This window comes from Crocuta crocuta, unplaced genomic scaffold (genome assembly GCF_008692635.1).
Source record: "Crocuta crocuta isolate KB4526 unplaced genomic scaffold, BGI_CrCroc_1.0 scaffold147, whole genome shotgun sequence".
Lineage (NCBI taxonomy): Eukaryota > Metazoa > Chordata > Mammalia > Carnivora > Hyaenidae > Crocuta > Crocuta crocuta.
In genome coordinates, this window is record NW_027532594.1 from 2,744,676 (window position 1) to 2,771,878 (window position 27,203).

A 27,203-nucleotide genomic window follows, 5' to 3' on the forward strand; every position below is an offset into this window, starting at 1 on the left:
GCAAAGGAATTTAACCTCACCTAGGGGCTTATGGAAAGCCATGACGGGAAGTCTATGTTAAGGCAACAGCCAGAAGGTAAAGAGGAGTGAACCAAACAGGATTGTTGTGAATGTCTGGCTTTGAGCAGAGGTGGGAGATACTGCTGCTCATTTGAGACAGAGGAAATGCAAGAAGGCATAGAGGGAACATGAAAAGATAAAGATTGGCACCCTGGAGGAACCATAAGAAGTTGAATATGACAGGAATGTAGAGAGTTGAAACAGAAGAGTACTGAATAAGGAAGGGACCAGATAAACTTAGAAGGATCCTAAGATGATGAAAGGCTACTAAGGGTTTGCAGCAGGCAGGAGGCAGGATCAGATATGTGTTTTGAAAAGATTACTCCAACTGCAAACTGAAAAATGGAAAGAGGGCAAGAATGAAACAGGGCCATTAGTATTATCAAATCCCATCAGTTTTCAAATGGTGGTCTGTTCTCAACAAATTGAATCCAAGAGTACATTAAAAGAATCACTCACCACAATCAAATTGGATTTATTCCTGAGCTGCAAGGATGGTTCGATATTCGCAAATCAATCGTGATACACCATATTGATAAAAGAAAGGATAAGAAGAACCACATGATCTTCTCAATAGATGGCAGCAAGCATCTGACAAAGGACAGTATCCATTCTTAATAAAAATCCTCAACAAAGCAGAGATACAGGGAACATATCTCAACATCATAAAGGCCATAAGTGAAAAACCCACAGCTAATATCATTCTCAATGGAGAAAAATTTTCTCTATGGTCAGGCACTTGACAGGGATATCCACTCTCACCATTGTTATTTAACATAGTACTGGAAGTATTAGCCTCAGCAATCAGATGACAAAAAGAAATAAAAGGCATCCAAACTGGCAAGGAAGAAATCAAACTTTTCACTATTTGCAGATAACATGATACTGTATGTAAAAACCTGAAAGACTCCACCTAAAAACTGCTAAAACTGATACACAAATTCAGTGAAGCTGCAGTATATAAAATAAACATACAGAAATCTGTGGCTTTTCTATACACCAATAATGAAGCAGCAGAAAGAGAAATCAAAGAATCGATCCCATTTACAACTGCACCCAAAACCACAAGACACTTAGGAATAAATTTAACCAAAGAGGTAAAAGATCTGTACGCTGAAAACTATAGAACACTTATGAAAGAAATGGCAGAAAACACAAAGAAACAGAAACACATCCCATGGTCATGGATTTGAAGTACAAGCATTGTTAAAATGTCTATACTACCCAAAGCAATCTATACATTTAATGCAATCCCTATCAAAATACCGCCACATTTTTCATAGAGCTAGAAAAATCCTGAAATTTGTATGGAACCACAAAAAGTCCAAAATAGCCAAACAATCTTGAAAAAGAAAATAAAAGCCAGAGGCATCATGATTCCAGACTTCAAGTTATATTACAAAGCTGTAGTGACCAAGACAGTGGGCACTGGCACCAAAACAGACATACAGATCAGTGGAACAGAACAGAAACCCAGAAATGGACCCACAACTATAGGGTCAACTAATCTTTCACAAGCAGGAAAGAATATACAATGGGAAAAAAAAAAAAAGACTATCTCTTCACCAAATGGTGCTGGACAGTGACATGCAAAAGGATGAAACTGGACCACTTTCTTATATCACACACAAAAATTAATTCAAAATGAATGAAAGGAGCACCTGGGTGCCTCGGTATAAGTTTAAGCATTCAATTTCGGCTCAGGTCATGATCTCATGGTTCATGAGTTCAAGGCCTGCATCAGGCTCTACACTGACAGCTCAGAGCTTGGAGCCTACTTCAGATTCTGTCTCCCTCTCTCTCTGCCCCTCCCCTGCTTGTGCGTTCTCTGTCTCTCTCTCAAAAATAAATAAACCTTTTTTAAAAAACCATTGCCGAAATGAATAAAAGACCTCAACGTGAGACAAGAAACCATCAAAATCCTAGAGAAAACAGGCAGCAACCTCTCTGACGTCAGCTATAGCAAATTCGTACTAAATACATCCCCTCAGGTAAGGGAAACAAAACCAAAAATAAACTTCTAGGACTGCATTCATTAAGATAAAAAGCTTCTGCACAGCAAAGGAAACAACAAAACTAAGAGGCAACCGTTGGAATGGGAAAAGATATTTGCAAATGACATAACCAATAAAGGGTTAGTATCCAAAACCTATAACAAACTCATCAAACTCAATACCCAAAATACAAATAACCTATTTAAAAAATGTACAGAAGACATGAACAGACATTTTTCCAAAGACACACAGATGGCCAACAGACACAAGATGCTCAAAATCACATCATCAAGGAAATACAAATCAAAACTACAATAAGAGATCACCTTAACATCTGTCAGAATGTGTAAAATTAACAACCCAGGAAACAAGTGTTGGCAAGAATGCAGAAAAAGGAGAATTCTCTTACACTGTTGGTGGAAATGCAAACTGGTGCAGCCACTCTGGAAAACAGTATGGAGGGTCCTTAAAAAGTTAAAAATAAACTGACTACCCTGCGACCCAGCAACTGCACTACCAGGTATTTACTCAAAGAATACATAAATACTGATTCAAAGGCACACAGACACCCTGACATTAATAGCAGTGCTATCAACAATAGTCAAAGTATAGAAAGAGCCCAAATGTCCTTCAACGGATGACTAGATAAAGAAGATGTGGTATACATATAAAATGGACTATTACTCGGCCACAAAAAAGAATGAAACTTGTCATCTGCAACAATGTGGATGGCACTAGAATGTATTATGCTGAGTGAAATAAGTCCATCAGAGAGAGACAAATACCATATGATTTCACTCATATGTGGAATTTAAGAAATGAAACAGATGAATATGAGGGGAAAAAAGAGAAAGGCACATCATAAACAGACTCTTAACTACAGAGAACAAACTGACAGTTGCTGGAGGGGGAGTGAGCAAGGGGAAAGGTTAAATGGGTGATGAGGATTAAGAAGGGCACTTGTGATGAGTACTGGGTGTTGTGTGTTACGTGATGAATCACAAAATTCTACTACTGAAACTAATATTATATTATATGTTAACTATCTGGAATTTAAATAAACTTAAAAAAGAAGAAAAAAATAGTGGTCCTAACTAGACTATGACAACGGGTATGGAAGAAACTGGGTAAGTTTCAGAGATATCTGAGATGTAAAATCAACTGGACTAAGTTACTAACTGAATGTCAGGGATATGGGAGAAGGGAGCAACAAAGGATGAGTCCTTTCTTAATTAATGGTAAGAATAATTAATTAGCTGGGTGACAGATCTACTTGCAAAAAAGGAAGGGAGTATGTCAGATGACCAGGCTATCTGGAGGTAATGATGAGTCCAGTTTCAAACACACGAAGCGTGAGTGTCTTCAAGACATCTTGGTGAGGGTATCCAGCAGACAGACATACAGGTAGAGAACTCAGGAGAAGAATCCTGGGAGTTGTCAAGATGAAAACACTCAACAAGAGACAAAAACGGTAGCTCCAGGGGTGGAAAGAGTGAAGTGGAGGGAGAGAAAAAAAAAGCAAAGTGCCAAGGAATGCCAACATTGAGGAGGAAGAAGCAAAGGAGGAAGATCCGGGAAAGGAGACCAAAAAAACCACAAAACAAACAAACACAAAAACCCAGAATAGTAGAAGCAAAAACAGGCACTGCACAGCAAGAAAGAACAATGCCACAAACTGGAGAAAACATCCAAAACAACATCAAACACCACTGAGAGATCAAGCAAATGAAAATTCAAAATCAGACTCTAGGTTTGGCAAAAGAGATGGCATTAGTGACTTTAGCAAGAACAGTTCTGTTGGAGTGGTGCGAAAATGTAATTACAGTAAGGTAAGAGGGAAGTGGGAAGGAGACAATGAGTACAGACACCCTTTTTCCCAAGTCTGGCTATGAAGAGAGTGCAAGAGGTTGAAAGAGAGACGGGGTCAACAGAAGGTGGTTTGAGGATAGGAAGGATTTAAGATAATATAAATGCTGCAAAGAAGGAGCTAGTAGGTAGAAACTGAAAGTAAAAGAGAGAGAGAAGGCAGAGGTAGAGATAGGAGAATATCAGAAACCACCAGCTTCCTGAGAAGATCATAGATGGGATCCAGGGCAGAGAGAAAGCTAGGCCTTGACCTCTTCCATTAAAACAAGACAGAAGGAGAAGTCAGTAGAAGTCAGTATGTGTGAATGCAGATATGTTTAGGAGACTTGGTGACAGAAGGTTAAGAAAGCAGGAAGTGAGGTCACCTCTTAAGAGTGAAAAATAAGGTCAGGCCTCAGAGAATAGAGGAGAATAGAGAAAGCTGACTAAGGAAACATAAAAGGACTGCTCTATAATGTTTACAGTCCACTCAGATTTATGACCATGGGTCTGATGGTGTGATTTCCTCTTATAACAAGTCACAAAATATGAATGCCTGTTAGTATATGCATTTTCATATTAGATAATCTAAATGAAAAGCAACATTTTAAATGAATATAACAGCAACAAGAGAAACTGGAAGACTGCCTAGTTTCCAACAAATTTCCTTCCTGATATTCCCTGCAAAATGTACAATTCTCTGACACAGATATGGGATGTAGGTTGAAAGGAGATTTATGCATAGGCAATAAACCAAAATGTAGAAATAAACAGGAATATGTTTAACATTAATATTCTTTTCCAATGGCAAAGACTCTGAATAAAAATTTAATTTATAAATTTGGTAGAAGTAGAATTTAAAATCTAGTTTCTAAGAAATAAGGAATGAACATTATAAAACGAAAACTGTAGGGATGCCTGGCTAGCTCAGTCCACGGAGCATGCAACTCTTGATCTCAAGGTTGTGAGTTCAAGGCCTACTTTGGGTATAGGAATTACTTAAAAATAAAATCTTAAAAAAAAAAGTATATTCTCATTCACCTATCCTTACTACACATCCACTTGAACATGAGAGGACTTTTCAGGCCATGGTGACAATCCTGTTATATCACCTCACCTGAGTTTTGAAAATGTTTAGGAAAGAGGTATACTGGCCCTCAGGCTATATATTTTTACCTCATTTCATCCAGAATCTTTAAAATATTATCATTATTATAAACCAATGCAACTAAAAATCCTCAAGCTTAATTTGCAACCAAGACACATATGAACGAAAACCATGCTGTCACTGCCATTCTCACCTATAATTCTAAGGCTAACCACTGCTGATGTTTTTGTATATTTTCTTATGTGTATTAACCAATATTTAAGTATGTATGTATTTAAAGAACAAAATCTAGATTATGCTACATGATTTTAAACTGTAGTTTTTGTTTAAAATGTATATATGTCTGTCACCCCCAACATTTTTCAAAAACATAATCATAATATATGAGTTTCTTTTGGGTGAAAAATTAGGGAAAACCCATTTAAAAAAATAATTACCAATTAGACCAAACAATTTTCTTTCTCCTACAGATATAACCAACACTTGCTGCTATTTTCAATTCAATTAGAAACTGCTGGAAAACAACTTACACTCTACTTTCACAGTAATCTTTTCATATTTAACAGATTCATATATAAAGAAGGAAAAACACTGTAGTCTTTACTTAGGATTTTTTTAACTACAGAATGCTGTCAAACATCATACTCGGATTTAAAAGTAAACAGACTGAAATTACATATTTTGCCACTTTGACCAACGAGACACATACACTCCTTTGTTTAGATACTATTAGAAAGCCGCCTGAAGTGAAAAGCTTTAATTAAAATAACAGAAACTAGTTTGGAAACAAAACATAAGTGATATTCTAACCCACATTACAGAAGAAGTAAAAAAATAAATAAATAAATCTAACAAGTTAAATTCTTCTAAAAATAAACTGTGACCACATTTTGTTTTTAACTATGGAAGTTCTTCTAAAGGCAGAAAAGAAAACTGTTAAGATTTCCAAAGTTAAAGTGACTTAAATGTATATGTTCAGTTATGATAAGCTGAGTACTAGTAACAAAAAACTGCCTGCCTTCTCTGAAATTATCTTCAGTGAGAAAACCCAAAGAGAAATGTAAAATAAAATCCCAACATGAATGCAGGAGGTTTTCATGCACTGAATGACCACCATTTGCATGACCTATGCCAGGTGCTGGGGAGACACAGAGACAAATGAAACCGCTCCTGGATCCAAAAAAGCAAGCGAGTGGGCTTCTTAAGTGGCTTCCTCCACCAGTCTGCCTTCCCATAGCTAGAGCAGGCAAGAAGCAGTGCTACCTCTCACGCAGAGAAGAAACCAAGCAAAGGGTGAGCTTTATTAACGTGAAACAAGAAAGTCCAACACCACAAATACATTTCCACTTTTCCAGATCCCCTATAACAATATTCTGTGTATCTGCAACAAAACTAAAATAATGACAACTGAGAACATCTTTACCATTTAGGGCCTGAATATTCAGTAAAAAGGCAGAGTATTATTATCTTTGACTGACAGATGCATAAGTTTGGATTATACATGTGCTTAGAGAAGGAAGAAAAGCAGGCTAAAATCAGAAGACACTTGATACTGTTTTTTTAGAACAGAGAGTGACACTAACTCAAACCTACAAGACTACATACAGTAATCTGTTATTAAGTAATATGCCTTATATAATACATATTAGCTTATCAACAGATGAAAACACACGTTATATGTTCACTGAGCTATTAAAAAAATTTGATAGTTACTTGGAGCCACTTAAATACAGAAGAATCAAATTTGAATCTATTATTTTCAAAATAACTCCTATAGCACATAACTTATGATTCCATTATCACAAATTATATACATACATATTCATGAGAAAAAGAATGTCAAGAAGGTCCCACAGCTACATATCAACAGTGATTTTTTTTTCCCTCTGGATAGTAGGATTAGAGGTAATTTTTTATTTCCTGCCTTTTGCTGATCTGTGTTTTCTAATTTTTTCTATAATAATCAAGTACTAATTGTATATAAAATGTTGGATAACAGCCTTCAGGTTCTTAGAGCTTTATTTACAAAAATGGACAAAGTTAGATATCCCATTTTCCACCATCAACATACTTACATAATATGGTTCTGCCTCCCGTTCAGTTATCTCATCCTGATACAGGGTGAAGCAAGTTGGAATTCGTCCAAACCAGACATCTCGAAGCACATCTTTGTCATCTGTCATTCTTCCAGTGGTTAAAGCAGTGCATATAGGCTAAATTCTTTTTTCACCCAAAGCCAAACTGAAAATAAAATGAAGAGCATTAGTCACATCCTTGTAAAGATAAATGAACCTGCTCTAAAACAAAGAAAGGTTCTAGAAAAAAATGAATTCCATAAAGATTTTTCACTTCAGAAAACTGTGTGATCAGCATTCTTTAAAATAAATGCAAGAATCAGTACAACAAATTCTAAATGCAGAGCTATTATTTATTTAAAGGGATCACAGAAGTGAGCAATTCAAAATTACGTATGCTAACTTATGCAACTAATGAACCACAGCCAAAGTGAAGCTATACTTGTATCATTCTCTCAAGCCCCAGGACAGTCTATTGCTCATCTAAAGTGAAGTCTTCCCCTATCCTATGGTCTCTTCTAGTCCAACTCTAAACTATCATCCCCAGAATTATCCTTGCCCTACCTAATGTATTCAACCTTTCCTACTCCATCCATATAGTTCGCTCTTTCTGGGGGAAAAAAAAAAATCTCTCTCATCCTGGGAAAAAAAATGTTTGTATCAACCTATTCCTATTCTAAATTTCATCTTGTCCATGGTTTGATTCCACCAATATTTCCAGTCTTACTTAGTATACTTCTTTTTATAAACCCTCTAGCAAGGCTGGCAATTTAAATACCTTGTTCCCTAATATTCCCCCTGACAAATCTGTTCATCTCTCACCTGTTCAAATCTTACCCACTGTGCAAACCCAGCTCACAATCCTCTGCCCCAATGAGTAGTAAATGCTTCTACTCTGAACTTAAAATATCCCCTATACCACAAATATAGCACTAAGGCCACACAGTGAAATATTCTGGGTATGACAGAAGAACATGGCTTTTGACCTATGTAATATCCAAGTGTCTTCCAGCACTGATGTTCCACAACTAGGTAAGAACACAATATGCCATATGAGTAAAATCCAGAAATCAATACTGTTGGTACCTGATAATGAGATTCAATATCCTTGTACTCATATATTTATTTATATATATCCTATCTTTCGTAGGTTCGCATATCCTTTGGAAACATTTAAAATAATCATTTTAGTTTAGCCAAATACCAATTACAACACTGAATTATTAAAGGAGCCTTTTCTCTCTTGTCCACTGACCAATGCCAAGTATATCAAGACTGCTATAAATTTATTAGTCAAAGATAGAAAACCTCAAGTAGAGTTCTGAATTCTGTATCACTATACTTAAATGCACCTTGGAGGTCGAATGGATACGACATTATCTACAGGTAAATAAACTAAAAGAGGTGAAAAACTCTGTCCAACATTACAAGAGCATTAAATAATAGTCACACCAGGATAAACATTACAAGACCACTAAGTAACAGTGAAACCAGGAGAACAACTCTGGTCACTGAGTTACTGAACTGGGTCTAGAGCTCTTTCCAACATGTTACAGTGTTTTAATTTGTATTGAAGTATATCCATAAAAGCCACCATTTTAAGCAAATGACACAAGCATTCACACTTCATATAATTCCACCCTGACAGGCTTCAAACTCAAACAATACACTGAATTTCTCTGCAGAAAATCCCCAAGTTTACAAATCACGTAAAATTAACTCAATGAAAACAGAAAAGATCGCACTACCTCCTGACTACGTTAATACTTCATTCTTTTTGAATAAATTTACTGGTGACAGGAAATAATGAAATCTAAGTTATGGCAAATAAGTAAATCTAAAGTTGAATCTGTTGGGAGCCGTTTCGGAACTCACAGGTTGAGAAAGAACTCCTTGTGAGGTTAAGGTAAGTGGCATGGATTCTTACCGTCAGACGGCGACCAATATCCACCCTCACCCAATCGTTTCTGCTTTAGTACCGACCCCCAAGTCACCTTGTTGATTGGTATTAGGAGTGACTCATTCTGGCCTTGATATGCTGATTGCACTTTGTGAAGAAACTTACTGTAGGAACCTCTTTTGTGGTTATGAGAGCCACACTGCATTCCTGAAAGACCTGTTTTTCTTAATACCTCCCAATCAAGCGATGAGCAGGCTTGTGACCCCTGCTCACAAGAACTAACTTTTGCCTTTACAATACTAATGCCACCTCTGGGCTGTTCCCCATCCTTTTTCATATCCATGTTCTAGAAAGTTTTTACTGATAAAAGGATTTATCATCAGAATGCCACTCCTGTGCCGTTCCCCAAACACTAAATCATAAAATAAAGCTGAGTCTCAGTGCGAGAGGCCTGGCTGGTGACCAGAAAGAATCTCGCGCCTCTTTCATCCCTCCCTCGCCAGCACCATCCATCCTTCAGGGACCCTGGACCTGGCCGGAGCTAGACTCTGGCAGAATCTAACACAAAGGTGGTAAGCAGGGTAACCACCATGCATCCAATTAACCATTGGCTACAACGTAGATTCCTCTCTTGCTCAGGAAGAAAAAAAAATGAGGCAAAGAGCTACTTTCTTAAAAGATTTTAAGAACATTTAAATACAATGTTAAAGTTGAAAGTCACTATCAATATTGTCATACAGGATAATTTTTCTGCCTCAGAAAAATACATAAACAGTATAATTCAAAAGAAAACGAAAAATTAAAATGGGTACAGCCACCTAAGGAAAAGCTATTTCTACAAGTTCTTCCCTTTTTTCCAGCCACTATCATCTCAAGAAAGAATAATAATCTGATTTGTCAGATTCCAAGATACCATTTGAGCCTTGTTTCTTAACAGGCAGGGGTCACCATAAATACAAATATGCATTTGGGTATGGCTTCCTCCTCTCCCCTCTACTCTGCCATTGACCATGCTGCTATTTCTTTCTATGGGATGTTCTGCTTTCTCCTTTCATGTGTCAGGAACAATAAAAATAGCAAATGTCTCCCTTTTCTCTTTGTTTCTGGGAGACTGCCCAACAATGATAGAAGTATGGACTTATCTTTAATTGGTTTGGTACCTACAATTCCACTGCAAAATTTTGGTAAACTGGGCTGGATTAGAAGACTTTACCAAAGTTCAGAGGTAAAACTTTAGATACATAACTGGTGAAAGATAAATGAATAGCTTATTTCCCATATACCACTGTTTCTTACGTATATATTCCTTGCAGGACCTCAAGGGAAGAGCTAACTGAGCCAAGGGAGCTGAAGGCATAATGTGGTAGTCAATACAAATTTTCCAAACCACAGCAACTTCTAAATAGATTTATTGAAAACTTCAAACAAGGATACTAACTGCCTCAGAATACACAGGTCCAAATTTATAGAATCATAAAATGTTAGTCTTTCAATATTAATTAATAATCATCTACAATGAAGGTAGAACGGGAGGGAGACACAGAATCCAAAGCAGGTTCCAGCCTCAAAGCTGTCACCACAGAGCTTAATGCAGAATTTGAACTCATGAACTGCAAGATCATGACTTGAGCCAAAAACGGAAGCTTAACCGACTGAGCTGCTCAGGTGTCCCTCGATCATCCTTTTTAAAATAGAGGCAGAAAATCAAAATTTAACTCTTGAGAGGCATTACAATGTTGGTGTTCAAAATGTAGAATATGGAGCCAGATTGTCTGGATTCTAAATCTAGCTTTATCACTTACTCTGGGACCTCAAGTTAGTCAACTTCTCTGTATCTCGGTTTTTTTCATCAGTAAAATGTGAATAACAGCACTTACCCCATAAAGTAGATATGAAAATTAATACATGTAAAGCACTTAGAATAATGCCTATAATTTGGTGCTATGAAGTGTCTATCATAATTTACAGAACAAGAGTGTGTCTCAAAATTGAACATTGCTATTAACATTCAATAGAGTGTCAATAAATATTTGATCATTTGAAATGCCCAACTTTGTGGCAGGTGCTGAGAGCATACGAGATGATGATGGTAGTGATAATAACAATTACAACAACCTTTTAAAACCTCAGGCATTGTCCAGAAGATATTATCTCCTAATTTACTAAACATACCACACACTTTCATATCTTTTCCAAGGTTTTGCTCATGCTGGTGGCTCTTAACCCTAAAGTAATCTTCCCTACCTTGTCTTCTGACTTAAATATCCTTTAGGACCCAACTCAAAATAGCCTTTATGAATAACTCAGGTAAAACCTTTCTTTTCTCACTGTACTTTTACTTTTCCTCTACTACTACACTTATGGACTTATAAGTAAAGATTTTGGGAGTATCTGGGTGGCTCAGCTGGCTGAGCATCCAACTTCAGCTCAGGTCATGATCCTGCAGTCATGGGTTCAAGCTTCACACTGGGCAGAAGCGCAGAGCCTCCTTTGTATCTTATGTCCCCCTCTCTCTGCCCCTCCCCCACTTTCACTCTCTCAAAAATAATTAAAACATTTAAAAAAACTTTCATCTCTAATTTCTGATCTCGTATTCTTTCATTTATGTCATACTGGTTGCCAACATGCCTTCCAATTCCAAATGCCCATAGTTATAATTAGATGTTATTTTATGAAAGCTTTCATAATGAAGGAAGGTAGAAAGGAAGAAGGAAAATATTAATATGTCTTATAGTGTTCAGGGAAGAATTTTAAAAATATGGAACTTGAAGGATGGATAGAATATAGAAGAATGGGTAGAATATTCCAAAGGTAGAATACAAAATAAAGATAAATATTCCAAGTAGGGTACCAACAGAGGCCGAAAATGTGCAAGAGCAATATGTGTACCAATATTTTAGGAAACTTTGAGTTGGGAAGAGTAGTAGATAATGAAAGAGCTGACACTGCAACATATTTTCATATCACCTGTGATCCTAGGCAAGTCACTTTACTACAATTTCCTTACCTATAAAATATACCAGGTTGTTCTAGGGGGAAAAAATCTATAAAGTGTTTGACATGGTACTGGACACATAGTAATTGCTGAGAAATAAAAGCAATTATTTCTTTAATGTCAAATCTGTAAATGTAAAATCATGAAGCACACCAAAGCGTAGACCATGGGTTCTCAATTTCATCCAACCTACAAAGCCTGGAAGGTTTGATATGGTGAAATAAAAACAATTACCCCGTAGTGCACAAAAGGAGATCCCACGTCCAAGAGAGAGTAGCCAGAAAGCAATTTCAGCACTAAGGCATATAATAATGAGTGCCTGGCCTAGACTCGTAGTAGTAGATAGATAAGAGACAGATTTGAGGTCTTTCCAAGGAAGAATGAATAGAAGTTGATGAGAAACTGGCTGAGGGAACAAAGACAGGGAAGAGTTAAATGCGGACAGCAGGCAATACAGATTAATGGTTAAGGAGTTTTGAAATCAGACTGACATGGGTTTACACCCAGACTTCCACCTAAAAGCCGTGTGTCCTAGCATAACAAACCTGACATCTTTGAACCTCATATTTGTAAACTGAAGATAATTCTAATTTCACAGGGCTGTTGGGTGTTTAGCACCTGGTAACCACTAAGTAAATGGTGCATGTATTTAATACATGGTTTCTTCATGCTTCCACATCCTGTCTGTTTAAAATCCTTTCCTCTTCTTTTTGGCCAATTCTCAATCCTCTTTTAAGAGTCAGCTCACCATCAGCTTTTTAGAAAGCTTTCCACTAAGGAATCTCCAATTTAATTACCTCTATGATAGCATGTTATAACCAGGCACTGCAGTTATGTTTATCTTATCTGTCCCTTGCCCTTCCCCACACTGAACCGTCAGTTCACCAATAGCAGAAATGGAGTCATATTTACTTTGAATCTTCAATACTGGCATTAGTTAGCACATAGCAGAATCTGGAATTTTTATTAAATGATTGGAAATTACAGAAAATATATAAATTGAAAAGTTACACCAGCTACTTAAGAAATTTTTCCAGCTAAACTCTTCTCCCAATCAATACAATCACACTTTAAATTCAGAAAATTTCAGGGTTGCCTGGGTGCCTCAGTTGGTTGGGCGTCTGACTTTGGATCTCTGCTCAGGTCATGACCTCGAGGTTCATGGGACTGAGCCCTGCATCAGCGTGGAACCTGCTTAGGATTTTCTCTCTCTTGCTCTCTCTCTCTGCCCCTCCCCCTCTTGCACACTGCATGCATACTTGCTCTGTGTGTCTCTCTCTCTCTTTCTCAAAATAAATAAACTTTAAATTCAGCAAATTTCATTATTTTACAAGAATATTTTCCCCTCTCACTACACTATCATCACCATGCATCTAATTAGAAGGCAATGTTTTGGAAGCATAGAAATCACAACCCATGATGCAGGCTACTAGAAGTAAGCTCTGGTAGACAGGGGCTACTTCCTGACTGCTGCAATCTCTGCAATTAATTCAAAGCCTGGAAAAAAGCAGGTGCCCAGCCAACAGCACAACATGATAAAAGCATAATGCACGATTAATCTCTTTCACGCCACAAACCAAGAAAGGCTAACCTATTACCTGAAGCTATTCTGCTGACAAAATCCCCAACTACCTAGAAATTACTTAAAATATCAAATAACTATTAGTAGTAAATTTGAAAACATCTAAAAGTAATCTATGCTGGCTGGTCTCCTTTTAAATTCATGAACACTGACCTCAAAAGTAGGCCCTGAGTACTGGCCAGTGTTCCTACATTTCCCTACTCCATTAATCCTCCCACATCCTAGATCACCATTTCATAGCCTCTCTCCGCTAACTTTCATATCTCCTTCCTCACTCTCTCGCAGCTAATGAACTGGCTTTGTATTTCCTTCTATCCTGTTACTGTTCCACTATCAGTGGTTATCAACCGGTTTTAATTAACAGCCCAATCCCATGGGGGAATAGTTCCTAACTCTCTCCAATTCTTCCAAATGTTGAAGTGCACCAGGACTCATTCCTTGAACTACACCTTTGGAGATCTCTCATGGCTTTAAACATCATTTCTACATTAACAATTCCCACATTTATATCTTCAACCCGGACTTCTCTTCTGAACTCTAGTTTTATATATATTACACAATATTGACATTTCATTTGAAAATTTAGCATGTCCAAACAGAAAATGATTTCAGACCTTCTTCCTTATCTCCCTGTTACTCTGTGGTCTTCCCCAAATCACTAAGTGGTAACTATTCTTTAGTTGCTAAGGCCATAAATCTTGGACTCATCCTTGACCCTTCTTCATTCCTGATTGCTCTAGCTTAGACACAAGTCCATAATTCGGTTATTTCTCACCATCTGCACTATTACCACACTGATTCAAGTCACCTTGACCTTTCACCTGGATAAATGGCCTACTTCTGCCCTTCCTGCAAACAGACAACATAGCAAACAAAAAGATCCTTCTAAACACAAGTCAGATCAGTCTACTCCTTTACTCAAACCCTATCATCTCATTCAAAGTAAAAACTAAAGTTCTTACAAAGTCCTACAAGGTGGTATATGACCTGGACCCATTCTGATCTGGTTATCTACTCCTCCCTGTTTTTGCTCACTCAGTTCCAGCCAAACTAGCAGATAAGTTCCTGCCTCAGGGACTTTGTAGTGGGTCTGATGCCTCATTCCACTACATCCACATGAAACCCTTCTTTATCACTTTTAGGTCTCTGCTCAAATATCATCTTTTCTAAATCCACCACTGCAATTTCCTATGCAGGCCATCAACAGTCCTTGTTCCCCTTATTTTTTCTCTCTACCACTTTTCACCACCTGACATATTTTTAAATTAATTTTTATATTAATGCCTTCCCTTCACATGCTCAAAGTGAACTTCATGATGGCACGAGTTTTTATTGTTTTATTCACTGTTTATTGTTTTATTTACTTTTTGTTCAGTGCCTGGCACATAACAGGCACTCAGTATTTGTTAAATTAATAAAGCAAACCTACACTTGAGGTATGGACATTATTCTAAAGAGTCAGAGCCAGATAGTACCATTCTGCTCATTCCCTCTCCCCGCCCCCCCTTCCCATTTTAACCAGCATACCTTTGGTTTTTTTTTTTTTAATGTTTTAATGTTTTATTATTTTTGAGAGAGAGAGAGAGAGAGAGAGAGCGGGATCAGGGGAGGGTCAGAGAGAGACAGAGATACAGAATCTGAAGACAGGCTCCAGGCTCCGAGCTGGCTGTCAGCACAGAGACCGATGCGGGGTTCGAACCCACGAACCGTGAGATCATGACCTGAGCCGAAGTCGGACGCTTAACCGACTGAGCCACCGATGCGCCCCTAACCAGCATACCTTTGAAGATCACAGCACATGCTCAAATCTAGCACAAAACTCTAAAATTCCCCTCAACTACTACCCTCAGTCAAATATCTTTACTTTCAAATTAGAAATTTAACCAACAAATCCATCTATGCAAATCACAAACAGTTAAGTTCAAATCCAAGTACCCAGTCCAAAAGACTCCTTGAGATTCATCAAGTGGATTCTGGACAGCCTTGGAAGTTCAGTGATGTCTGACAGTCTCTGAGTTCCGACTGTTGCTTAAGACATGCTGTGCTCACCAGAAAAAAACCAGAACCAACCCTGTTTCCCTACGTTCCTCAAGTTTCAGGTATGATTTCAAAATAATCCAAAGTATAAAGAATGTGAAAGTTCTTTGCCAAGAGAAAATGACTTCGTTAGTACTAAATATACTATTATTAAAATGAGACTTAATGCCGTCGAGAAGATAAACTGGAGAAAACACACACCAAATTAGGACAGAACCAAAGTGCCTGTGAAATAATTATGATTTAAATAACTGTTCTACGAAAAATGCACGTCTCGAACTAAATAAACTCTAGAGGCTGCGACAAGACCTTAGGCTTCCTACTTTAGTAAGGAACTGACAGATTCCCGGAGAGAGATCACACAGGCTACACCCTCCGGCCTGCCCAAGGTCCCCGGAGGGGGCGGCATCTGGCCATCCCCACCTACCCCGGAGGAACCACCTTAACCAGCCACCGCCGCCCGGGGGAGCGCTCCTCTCGCCGGCTACTCGCCCCTCCTTCTTACCACACCTACCTGGCACCTCCCCAACCCTTCTCCTCCGGGCATTTCCCCACCCTAGGAAGACGGAGACAGGCACGCACAAACGCACACTCACACTCACCAGAAACGCCAGCTCCTTCTCTCGCTTCCTGCACCGAAGAAGACGCTCGGATCCCGCGGTCTGGCAGGGCGTCGGCGCAGGAGGCTTGATACACTGTCCCGCAGAGGCGCGGGAGCCTGGAGTCCCGAGAGCCCGCGCAGCCGCAGAAAGCAGCGGCGCGGAGGTCGGAGCCGAGCCCTGCTGCACTTCCGCCCTCCGATACCTTGCCAATACAACCCGCAGCGCCGCGGGGCCTTGGAAGCCCACAGCAAGTCCAGTCACCCTCGGCGCCCAGAGATGACGTCACGGCACCCACGTGGCCTGCGCTCCACCCTCCGCGTTCCGCCCAATCCCGGGAGGAGGCCAGAGCTGCGCTAGAGCATGCGCAGACGGAGCGGGGCGTGTGGCTAGGGAGTCAAACGCCTGGCAAGTTTACGGTCAACATCGTATTAGGGGCGTCTCACGCCTTTCCCCTAGTTAGTGGTGTTTCGAGAGACTTATGTACAATACTGTAAAATAGAGAGTTTTAAAAATACTGAGACCCTGCCTCATAGAGCTTGACCGCAGCATCCCCTTTTCTGGCTTCGCAGAATAATACTAATAAAATGTTAGTTTTCAAAGCATTTTCTTTTCCTCATTCGATCTTAACTTTGTCGGAGCTACAACAGGGATTAATAGCCATAGTTAACAGAAAACTGAAACATATGAGTACTGAAGCCCTTTCGTCCATCCAATAATGCATATCTACACGTTTGTTTGTGAAAATAAGAACAATTTAAAAACTCCTAAAGCGTGTTTGAATCTTATCTATCCATAAGTCTTAATCAGGCATTTAACGTCTTTCTCTTAATTATGCATGCCATACATGCTAGGTAAATACAGTGCTGTGCTGAGACTCAAAAGAAGTTCCTCATTATTGGAAAGATTAGGGAAATCCTAGTAGGAGCCACAGGATTCGTTAAAAACGAAAAATCTTCTTGGAGATTGACTAGTCCAGTGATTTTCAAATGATGAGTCACAACCCATTGGTGGGTCATCCAATTTAGTGTGTAATGACTGGCATTTTTAAATGAAATATAGCAGAAAATACTGGCATGCTTCACACCAGTTAAGGGTAAATATTGTTTCCTGAATTTTTTTTACTTTGGTATATATATGGTGTACACTGGATAAGAATGCAAAGTCATTTCTTGATATGGATGGCAATCCAAAAATTTGAAGTCCGTAGTCTGGCCCACTTCACCTACTCAATGTAGAAATCCCCTCTGCAGCATACCCAATAGTCAGTCATTAGCTTCTGTGAAAAAATCTTGTAATTAAGATGTCCCACCAGGTGAACTAGACTAACCTCATCTTGGACAAATCAACATGATGAACACTTTGTGACCTGAAGCCCTCTTGGGCACATTCTTCACACATACATTCTTTCTTTTTGTTTAACCATGCTACACTCCTCAGACTCCAGGGTTATAAAAGCAGGTCTTACAGGAGGTGAGGTCTTGAAGCCACCCAAGACGTATTTCTGTCAGTAAATCCATTAATAAACCATTTCTCATAAAGCTAGGCTTTAGGCCTTTTTCTTCAGTCTCTCTGCTCCTTCAGCCTTTGGAGGTCATTTGTCTATGCCTCCCTTTCACAGAACACTCACTTTCCCAATGGTAGCCAAAATTGTATAAAATTTACTCTGAAATATATCCAAAATATTAGATGGATTTAGGGATGGATAGAGGAATGGTTAGATGGATAAATATGTGATAATGCAAGTGAGTACAGTAAAATGTTATTAATAGAATCTAGGTGGTGAGTATATAGGCATTCACTGTAAGATTCTTTCAATCTTGGTATGTGTTTGAAAATTTCCTAATAAAATCAGGGGGAGGGGGGAACTATAGAGAACCAAATAGGAAGAAAGTTGTTATGTTGAGCTGAAATTCAGCTTCCTGTAACTTTTGACTTTATTTTCTTCTTTTCTCCTCTTGTCCTTTCCCAACCTTGTGCCTACAACCTGCAATAGAAATGTCTAACCCCTGCTCTAATAGACAGCACTCCAGATATAAAAATATAGCTCTAATACTCCATAACTCACTTGAGCTAATGACTGTCAGTCAGTTCTTTCAGCCGTTATTCACATGACATACCTCTCTCCTGGATCTGGTCCAGTTATCACTGTCCCTATTAAATAGTTGTACTCTTTCCCATCTTGTGATTATTCTCCTTGAGCAAAAATTTGGAAATAAGAAGAATTCTATATTTGCTCCCTGTCATTTACATTTGTTAACATTATGTCTCATCTCTCAGTCAATGACACTATATCTTTCAAATTTTTTTTCTATGAAGGTAACTTATAAAGAGCTCTTTTTGACTGATCTTACCATTTCCCCCAAGCCTCAACTCATTCTAGGTGATTCTCAGGCAGCTGTTTAAATTGTGTGAACTTGTTTATAAAGTCCTCCAAAATTATTGATTGAAAGGAGAGACTCCAGAGAAATCTCTGTTAATAACATGCTTTCTTTTCTTCTCACTATAATGGTCTGCACTTATAAAGTCTGGTTTTCATTTTTGTATGCCTTACAACTTGTAAGGTTCAAAGCCATGGGATCACAACTTTCTTTGCTCCAAATTCACTTAAATTTGCTTTCCTAAACTCTAAGTTGTCTCTACTATCCCCATGAACTCTAACATGCCATTACTTCCTGACCCAAAGTTCCCATTTACTCTCTATTGTCTTCAACCTGCTAGTTTCAGAGAATGAATTAGTTAAGTCATATTTAATTCTTCTACTTCATTTCTAGCTCCTCTGACTGTGCTCCAACCAGTTAACCTGTCTCCCCAATTTCCCTCACTTCTGATTTCTTTTTCAGTCTATAGGCATGTTAAAATGTGCTCTCATCCTATTAAAATCCTTCATCATTTTTTACTTTAGGTATTAGGATAGCCTCACTAACTGGCCTCCCTGATTCCAGCCTTGCTCCATCTGTATTTGCCTTTGACTTCAACCAGAGTAGATTACAGTCATTCCCACTTATCCACAGGGAATACATTCCAAGACCCACCCTCCGACAGATACCTGAAACCACAAATAGTATACTAAGCTCTATATATATTATGTTTTTTCCTATACATGCATACCTATGACAAAGTTTCATTTATAAATTAGGCATGGTAAGAGATTAACAATAACTAATAATAAAATAGAACAATCATACTCTAGTAAAAGTTATGTGAATGTGATCTCTCTCAAAATACTGTAGTGTACTCACCATTCTCATAATGATGTGAAATGACAAAATGCCTACGTGATGAGATGAAGTGAAGTGAACATCATCAAGCATTGTGATGTAATATTAGGCTACGTTGACCTTATTGTGATGGTATGTCAGAAGGAGAATCATCTGCTTCCAGATCTCAACTGACCACTGGTAACTAAAACTGAAAATTGAAACTGCAAATAAGGGAGTGCTCTGGTACACTATTATGCACTCTAACCATGTCACTCTGATACTTAAAACATTGTAATGATTCCTTCTGGGAAAATTCTTACTTTCTTAGCATGATCAATTGGTTCCTTCCTTCCTTTCCCAGCACTCCCTGTCTTGCACTTCAAACTCTAATAGTATCAAACCTTCTGCAGTTCTGTGCACTCAGCGTATGTCATACTTCTGTGCCGTTGATCCCTCTGTCCTGCTGCCTGAAATGCTATCCTCCACCAGACCCCTCTTCCCCTAAATGCTATCCCCCAGATCTCTTCTCCCCCATTTGCCATACACCACACATTCCCTAATATTCAATTCAAGTGTTAAAAAGTTTCTTTGGGGAGGGGGGAGGGAAGGGGCACCTGGGTGGCTCCATCAGTTAAACCCCTGACTCTTGATTTGATCTCACATTTCTTGAGCTCAAGCCCTCTGTTGGGCTCTGTGCTGACAGTGTGAAGCCTACTTTGGATTCTCTCTCTCTCTCTCTCTCTCTCTCTCTCTGCCCTCTCTTTCTCTCTGTTCCACCCCCCTCCCCCCCACCCCAGTTCTCTCTCAAAAATAAATAAACATTAAAAAAAAGGAAATAAAGTTTTCCTTGGTCCATCCAATCTGGGTTAAACGCTCTTCATACTTTTCTCAATCTTTTTGTGCGTCCTTAATGGTAGCATGATGCCTGGCATGCAATAAATGTTTGTTGAAATAAACTAAGCTGAACATGGGTTTCCTTCCATGATTCTGATCACTTTCTCCTGAGGAACTAAATTCTTCCTCATAGCTTAGAGTTTAAGTAGAGAGCAGTGGTTTCCTTTATTACTTAAACAATTTCAAAGTTATTAGCAAGGAAAGTTGAAAGGGATCAAGGCACACTGCTCTTAGCAGATTCAGTGTCCGCCAGTCACCAGGCAGTAAGTGTCTCCACCAATACCACATCTTGTCTTCGTGCTAGTTTTCTGATCTGTGGGGGGAATGTGTTATTGCTTTTTCCATCTGGCTACACACTCTCTAGTGTATTCCCAGAACACAACTAGATTTCCATTCTTCTGTTCTTTTACCCTTACTCAAATAACTCCTCTCAAGTGATTCTAGAATGGAAACTCCTAGAAAGCAGGGATGAATTTCTATATGTGAAAGGCTGCAAACCAGAATTTCAGAGGCTGGAACTAGATCACTGGTATGACTCTGGAATGTACTCTCACCTACTTTAGCATACATACTGTGATGGTTAAGCATGTGCCAGGTGAAGTTTCAATTCTAATTGCCCAAACTGAGAATTCCATGCTCCAGAGGTGGTCAGGTACCAACATTGGAAAGATCACACTCCAGAAGCAGCGATCACAAGGATGTTTGTTGTCACTATTTTGATCAACACCTCATGGTTTGCTAGCATAGTGAATGTCAGAGATGGGTGTTTATTTTTGGCTTGCTCAAAAGTATGATAACTGTTAGAGATAGAATCTTTATGAAATTAGCAGTACTTAAGATACGTAGATTGACTAAACTATTTTAGAGATTCCTACCACTCTTGGATGAACAGACTGTAGAATTCCATGAAGCCTGAAGCTTGATCCATAAATTTTCTTATGTCTTCTATAAAAGTTTTGGAATTCAGCCTCAGGAATGGTGTTATCCTGCTTTAAGAGAACCTTTTTTGCAAGGAGATATGAGAGCATCTTTAAAGGGCAGGGAGATGGGATCTCATCCACCTGATAGAGCAGGTTATACGAACTATTTTGTTTAATAAATATCTGCATGAACAAAGGAATTTGGTCTAAGACTGGCTTCCATTATAATCTCACATCCAGGTTTTGGGAAAATAATTAATCCTTATCGACCTCTGTTTCTCTGGTGGCTATGGTTATTTATGGAAAAGAACCTAAGAGTTACACATGATCAAATTAGTCTTTGTCAGTTAACAATAGTGGCAGATACATTCTCTTTGTCCCTTAAAATGTTTTTAAAACTCAAAAAAAATTAATGAAAACAGTGTTTACAAAACAATTTGGATTTCTGACTTATCCTGACATCTGACAACTGTGGACTCACATTGCTACATGGCAACCATGAACTGGAGTAGAGCAGTAGCTGGCCCCTTTTAGGCTGGGCATGCCCTCCCCACTTTGCCATTGTCTCCACACTCTCACTTATGTGGACATTAAAATACCTACCCGGACACTAGAGGGATTGGAGCTTAACACTCCTATATAGCTCTTTATATTTCTAAGGTGCTGCCTACCTCAGGTTTTGCACATAGATATTGAGGTTGTTGAAAAAAAAATTAAACGTGTCCAAAATGTGTTACACAGAAGAACTTGACACGCATTTAATTGTGATTATGATCATATTTATGGCTTTAAGATTTTACTTTTAATCAATTCTAAAGATACACTTGAAAGTTGGGATATATATAGATAGATATAGATATATAGATAGATCTTCTCTTATGAAGTGAAAAAACATTTGGGGGATCTAAATATTATTTCAAGACTTGCAGTGTTCAACAATCACAGAAATTCCATTTGTATCTATTTCATTGGCATTTTAAAATCTCTCCAGGAGCTGAATAGATAGACTCATTTAGCTCCAATGATAGCCTTTCATGCACTGTGTCAAGTCTTCATTCATTCAACTATTTCTTGAGGCTACATTGTCATGTGTTTCATAAAGAAACTAAACAAACAAACAAAAAATACCCCTCTCAACCAACATTACAGGAACCTCCAAATTTAAATACATTCATGAAGATTTATTTTTAAATCACAGTTTGGGAGAGTTTTTTTTTACTACCAGAAGTCCTGTTTGTAATTCTATCACTGCTATAGATAAAATGCAGATTTCTATTGAAAATACTGGTTATAAAACTGTATGATTCCAGTTACTCAGAACGCTCTATCTACTTGTCTACACAGATGAGTTCTGCAGGAGTGAATTAAAGCAATATGCCAAATATTATTCTTAGTAGAATATACACATATATACTCATAATTCATACATACCTGTGTTCTAATTTTTCATCCCATAAACTAATATTATTCTAAAAAAAAATCTTTGACTTAGATTATTTGGCTGTTCCCATATAAACATTTTCCTATAAAGAGCTCTTATTAATAACTCAGACAAGTAAATCAAGCAGTTTTTTAAATCTGATTTTTCAACGAGTACAGAAGGAAAAATAGTCTGGGAAGTGTATAACTTAAGGGAAAGAAAGAAAGAAAAAGCACAGCCTGATTCTTGAAACCACAAAATAAATCCTTGCAATAACACATTGTTGTCACCAGGTGTCACAATCAACCTGACATGAAGCTCAGAGCTCCTTAGCCAGCAAGGCCAGTCAAGGGTACCCTCAATGATGTTACAGTGTTTCCAATAGGAAACCTCTGGTTAGCTCAAGAGATCTTGTGAAACTGTAGAAAGATTCTCACAACAAAATTATTTTCATTAGGAAAAAAACTCACTTTCTAAACCTTGTCAGTACTAACAAAAAATCTCTTTCAAATATTTTTCCTCTCCTTCACATTCTACTTGTTCTTAGATCATAAACTAGTATGGAAGAGCAGTCAGGGACATGAGCTCTTAAATCCCACATCTTACAGCTTTTGGCCGTGTGGTCAGACACAAAATTATTTAACCAGGATTGGTTACATAATTTGCAATGTCCAGTGCAAAATCAAAATGAAGGCCCCTTGTTTTAAAAAAGAATTACAAGATGGCAACAGCAGATGGTTAAACCAAGGGATGGGCAGTTGAAGAGGTCACATGCCCAAGAACCTGGCTCTTATGTAACTTCTCCAGGCTTCCACTTCTCCATTTTCCTTGCGGTGAAATGAAGATAGTGATAGCACCTGCCTCAGAGATTCATTGTGAAGATTAAGTAGGATGATGCACACAAAACATTTACTATAGTGCTTGGCACATAGTGAGCTCTCAACATATGGGAGCTGTTGTTTTTATGTCCTTCATCGGACATACCATTCCTCCTTGCCAACCCATTTCACAATCTGCTGCCAGAGCTGTCTTCTTTAGCACAGTTCTAATTATGCCTCTGTCCTGTTTTTACAAAACCAAATCCTTGCTGCCCACAGATTTAAATCCAGATTTCTCGGTCTAACCCTAATCCAGCTTTCCAGCTTCATCACCCATCACCTGTCTGGCTGGTCTCTCTCTGACCTTCCTGTGCATTCAGTTACCCAACTTTAAAGAGCAGGTAATATATCTTTTTTTAATCACTTAACTTTATTTTTTAGAGGAGTTTTCGGTTCACAGCAAATTTGAGCAGCAAGTCCAGAGTGTGTGTGTATGTGTGTGTACGTGTGTGTGTGTTCACATCCCCTGTCTACACACACACACACACACACACACACATGAGCCTCTTCCTTATTGGTAGATAACCTACACTGCAATGATACATTTGTTATAATTGATGAACCTATATTGACATGCCATTATCACCTAAAGTGCATAGTTTACATTATGGTTCACTTTTGGCATTGCATATCCTACAGTTTTGGCCACATTTATCATGACATGTATCCACTATTACTGTATCATACAGTGTGGTTTCACTGCCCTGAAAGTCCTCTGTGCTGCACCTGTTCATTCCTCTCTCCTCCCAGCCCCTGGCAACCACTGATCCTTTTGTCTCCATGGTTTTTCCTTTTCCAGAATGTTACATGGTTGAAACCATAAGGCACGCAGCCTTTTCAGATTGGCTTCTTATTTTTTAATTTTTTTAATTTTTTTTAATGTTTGTTTATTTTTGCGAGTGAGGAAGGGACAGAGAGAGAGGGAGACAGAGTATCTGAAGCAGGCTGTCAACACACAGCCTGATGTGGGGTTCGAACCCCCAGGCCGTGAGATCATGACCTGAAGTGAGGTCGGACGCTTAACGACTGAGCCACCCAGGTGCCCCCAGATTGGCTTTTTTCACTTAGTAATAGGCAGTTAAGGTTTCCTTTGAGTCTCTTCAGGTGCAGTTTTTTCAAATAAAATTTTTAAATTTTAAGTGTAAGTTCCGTTTAACTACACAGAGCAGAATATTCAGATGACTTTCTTTTTTACCTTAAAATGTGTGTAAAAGTTAATGCAGACATATCAACAACTATTGTGCTGGGACCTTTGTGTGGGATAATTTGCCCACATACATTAATTGTCAGAATTGCCATCCCAGAAGTGGTATGTTCCTAAAGGCCCTCTGAATCTTAGGGACAAGCACTATGGTTTAAACCACTTAATTTTTAAAAAAATTAAAGTATTCAGGTTTACCTCAAAAAAAAGTTTGTTGTGGCTTAAGTGCTGAATTTTTTAAAAGTCCATTTTATAATCATTACCTTTTGGCATTCACCTCCCAGGTCTGATGGCACAGCCAGCCCACACCTTCCTCCTTTATATTTCTCCATTATCTTTCTCCTTCAGCCATATCACTACCACACACATGCCATGATTTACTTCTCATGTTTCTCTAAACACTACAACTGAAACATTATCTATCACTGTGTTTCTAAGCTCCATCTATTATCTTGGGCTTTAAAAGACTGGTACGGCTTAAGAGCCTGAAAAAGAAGGGAAAGGTATGGATATTTCAGGAAAGGAATAAAAGAATGATAAAAAGCAGGGACAAACCCATCATGTCATCCTGAGGTGTTGTGAGTGTGTTTTATTCCACAAATGTAAGATACTATATGTCAGGAAGCTGGAAACATCATCATGTATCCATCATTTGTTTGGTTAGTTAAATGACATGTACTGAGCATTCTATGAGTTGAGCACAATTCTGTAACACTTTTCTACTATTCTAACCAGGGTCTCAAGACTCGTACACTTTGGGAAGTCCTCTTTAGAAAGCACACATACTCAAATATTTAAAAATACAAAATCAGATGACCTCAGAAAAGGCTTGTGCAAGTGTAGGGCTCTGAAAGTTCAGCTTCACAGTAAATCATCTCTTTATCTAACCATTGAGAGACTGAAGTTAAGAAGTAGCCTTCAGGTAGCTTGATACTTCACCTGCCTCAGGTATCCAAGACTGCTTCTGGCCCATGTGCTAAATTTCTCCTGAGAAAAACTGTTCATCTTTACGGAATGGCCATTAGAGCAAAGAGCAAAGTTAAACAGCAGTCTTTCACCTGCCTGCTACACATTTCCATGCACTGTTTTATGCATCCTTATTCTATTCACTGCCTTCTTCTAGGCAGATTTTCTAACGTTCTTTTCATCCACCAACCATGACATGAAATTTTTGTATTCCTGATAGATTCAAATAAAGTATCATTTCCCCCTCCCTCAATGCTTTCCCAGCAATTTATAAAATGATTAGTGTTCTCACTGAACAATGTGTTCATTCATTTTGTAGGCTTTCATGTGCACAGCTGTGCAAGGTACTCAGGATACTAAGATGCATCAGAAATAATTTCTTCCCTCAAAGAACTCCCATTCCAATGTGGCAGAGAACTGATAAGTAAACAAATCACTGCAACAGCCCCTAACAGGCTCTAATAGAACCATTTACACCTGTCATGGGAACCTAGTTTCAAGAACAAACCAGTAGCAAAGTATCAAAGAAATCTTGCAGGATAGATAGGATACAACAGGTAGACAAGGAAGCAAAGGATTTTTAACCCAGGCGCTCTTAACCAAGAAGTCCATTGTTCAAATTCAGAGGTTTGAAGAATTTGTATGGGGAGATCATTACATCTTTAGTTTCACTAACCTCCTCCTTTGAAATTTAGAATTTCCTTCAATCATAAATACAGGCCACAAACTGAAGTAGTATTAGCAATATTTATAACTTTTCACCAATAGAAACATAGATACAGGCAACTGACATTGCAGTTGGCCCATATTCCTGAAATACTATTTACGTGTATCATTACTTTGAAATTGCAGCAGGTGTTAGACCCACTGTGAGACCTTATCATTTGTTGCATTAATAAACGTACTGTAACCCAAACTTGGTTTTTTGGAAAATTTTATATGAATATAATTGAGTCTCTTTATATTAATATGTATGTTTGTGCATTTAAATACATTTTTCTGAAAAAGGCTCCATAGACTTCACTGGACTAAGGGATCCATTGCCAAAATAAGAATAAATAAGATTAAGAACTCATGTTCTAGGCAAAGGAAACAGAATATGCAGCAAGTGTAAATGATGAGACTTGTTTAAGAATTCTATCACCAATGCACTCTATTCTTCCTCCCGACTCTAAATTCTTTCCACTACTCTCCTCTTACCCTCTCTTACTAACACTACCCTGGCTTGGGGCCCTTGTCCATCTGGCCATCCTCCAATCCATTCCCCATACTTCCTCCAGAATGTTCTGTATCAAATGCTATATGGAAGGAAGGTTCTAAAGCTGCTGTTATAACCACAGTGATGTATTGAAGAGTCTCAATTAAGGGTGTGATATGATCAGAGTTGTGGTTTTGGGTGTTTTGACAGAGATGCCTCTGGGGGCAATGGAAACACCTGAAAAACTACTACAGTCGACTGAGAAATGACAAGAAAGGTAGTGGGGGTGGGATGGGAAGGAGAAATAGTTACTGATTACATGGAGGGT

The 27,203-nt window shown here is 38.4% G+C and overlaps 1 protein-coding gene across 2 annotated transcripts in view; it reads right to left on the bottom strand.

The window, feature by feature from the left end:
- ATG5 (autophagy related 5) overlaps positions 1 to 16,459 on the bottom strand; it is a 132,768-nt gene extending 116,309 nt beyond the window's left edge. Inside the window, exons 1-2 of one of the 2 annotated variants that reach the window (XM_077780022.1) lie at positions 16,199 to 16,459; positions 7,083 to 7,248 (exon numbers count right to left, since the gene is read on the bottom strand). In XM_077780022.1, coding sequence (XP_077636148.1) covers positions 7,083 to 7,190 — 108 coding nt within the window. In that variant the 5' untranslated portion in view covers positions 7,191 to 7,248; positions 16,199 to 16,459. Of the gene's footprint in view, positions 1 to 7,082; positions 7,249 to 16,198 lie in introns of those variants that run through there. The other variant, XM_077780023.1, reaches the window with a different exon arrangement.
- Positions 16,460 to 27,203: the final 10,744 nt, after the last annotated feature.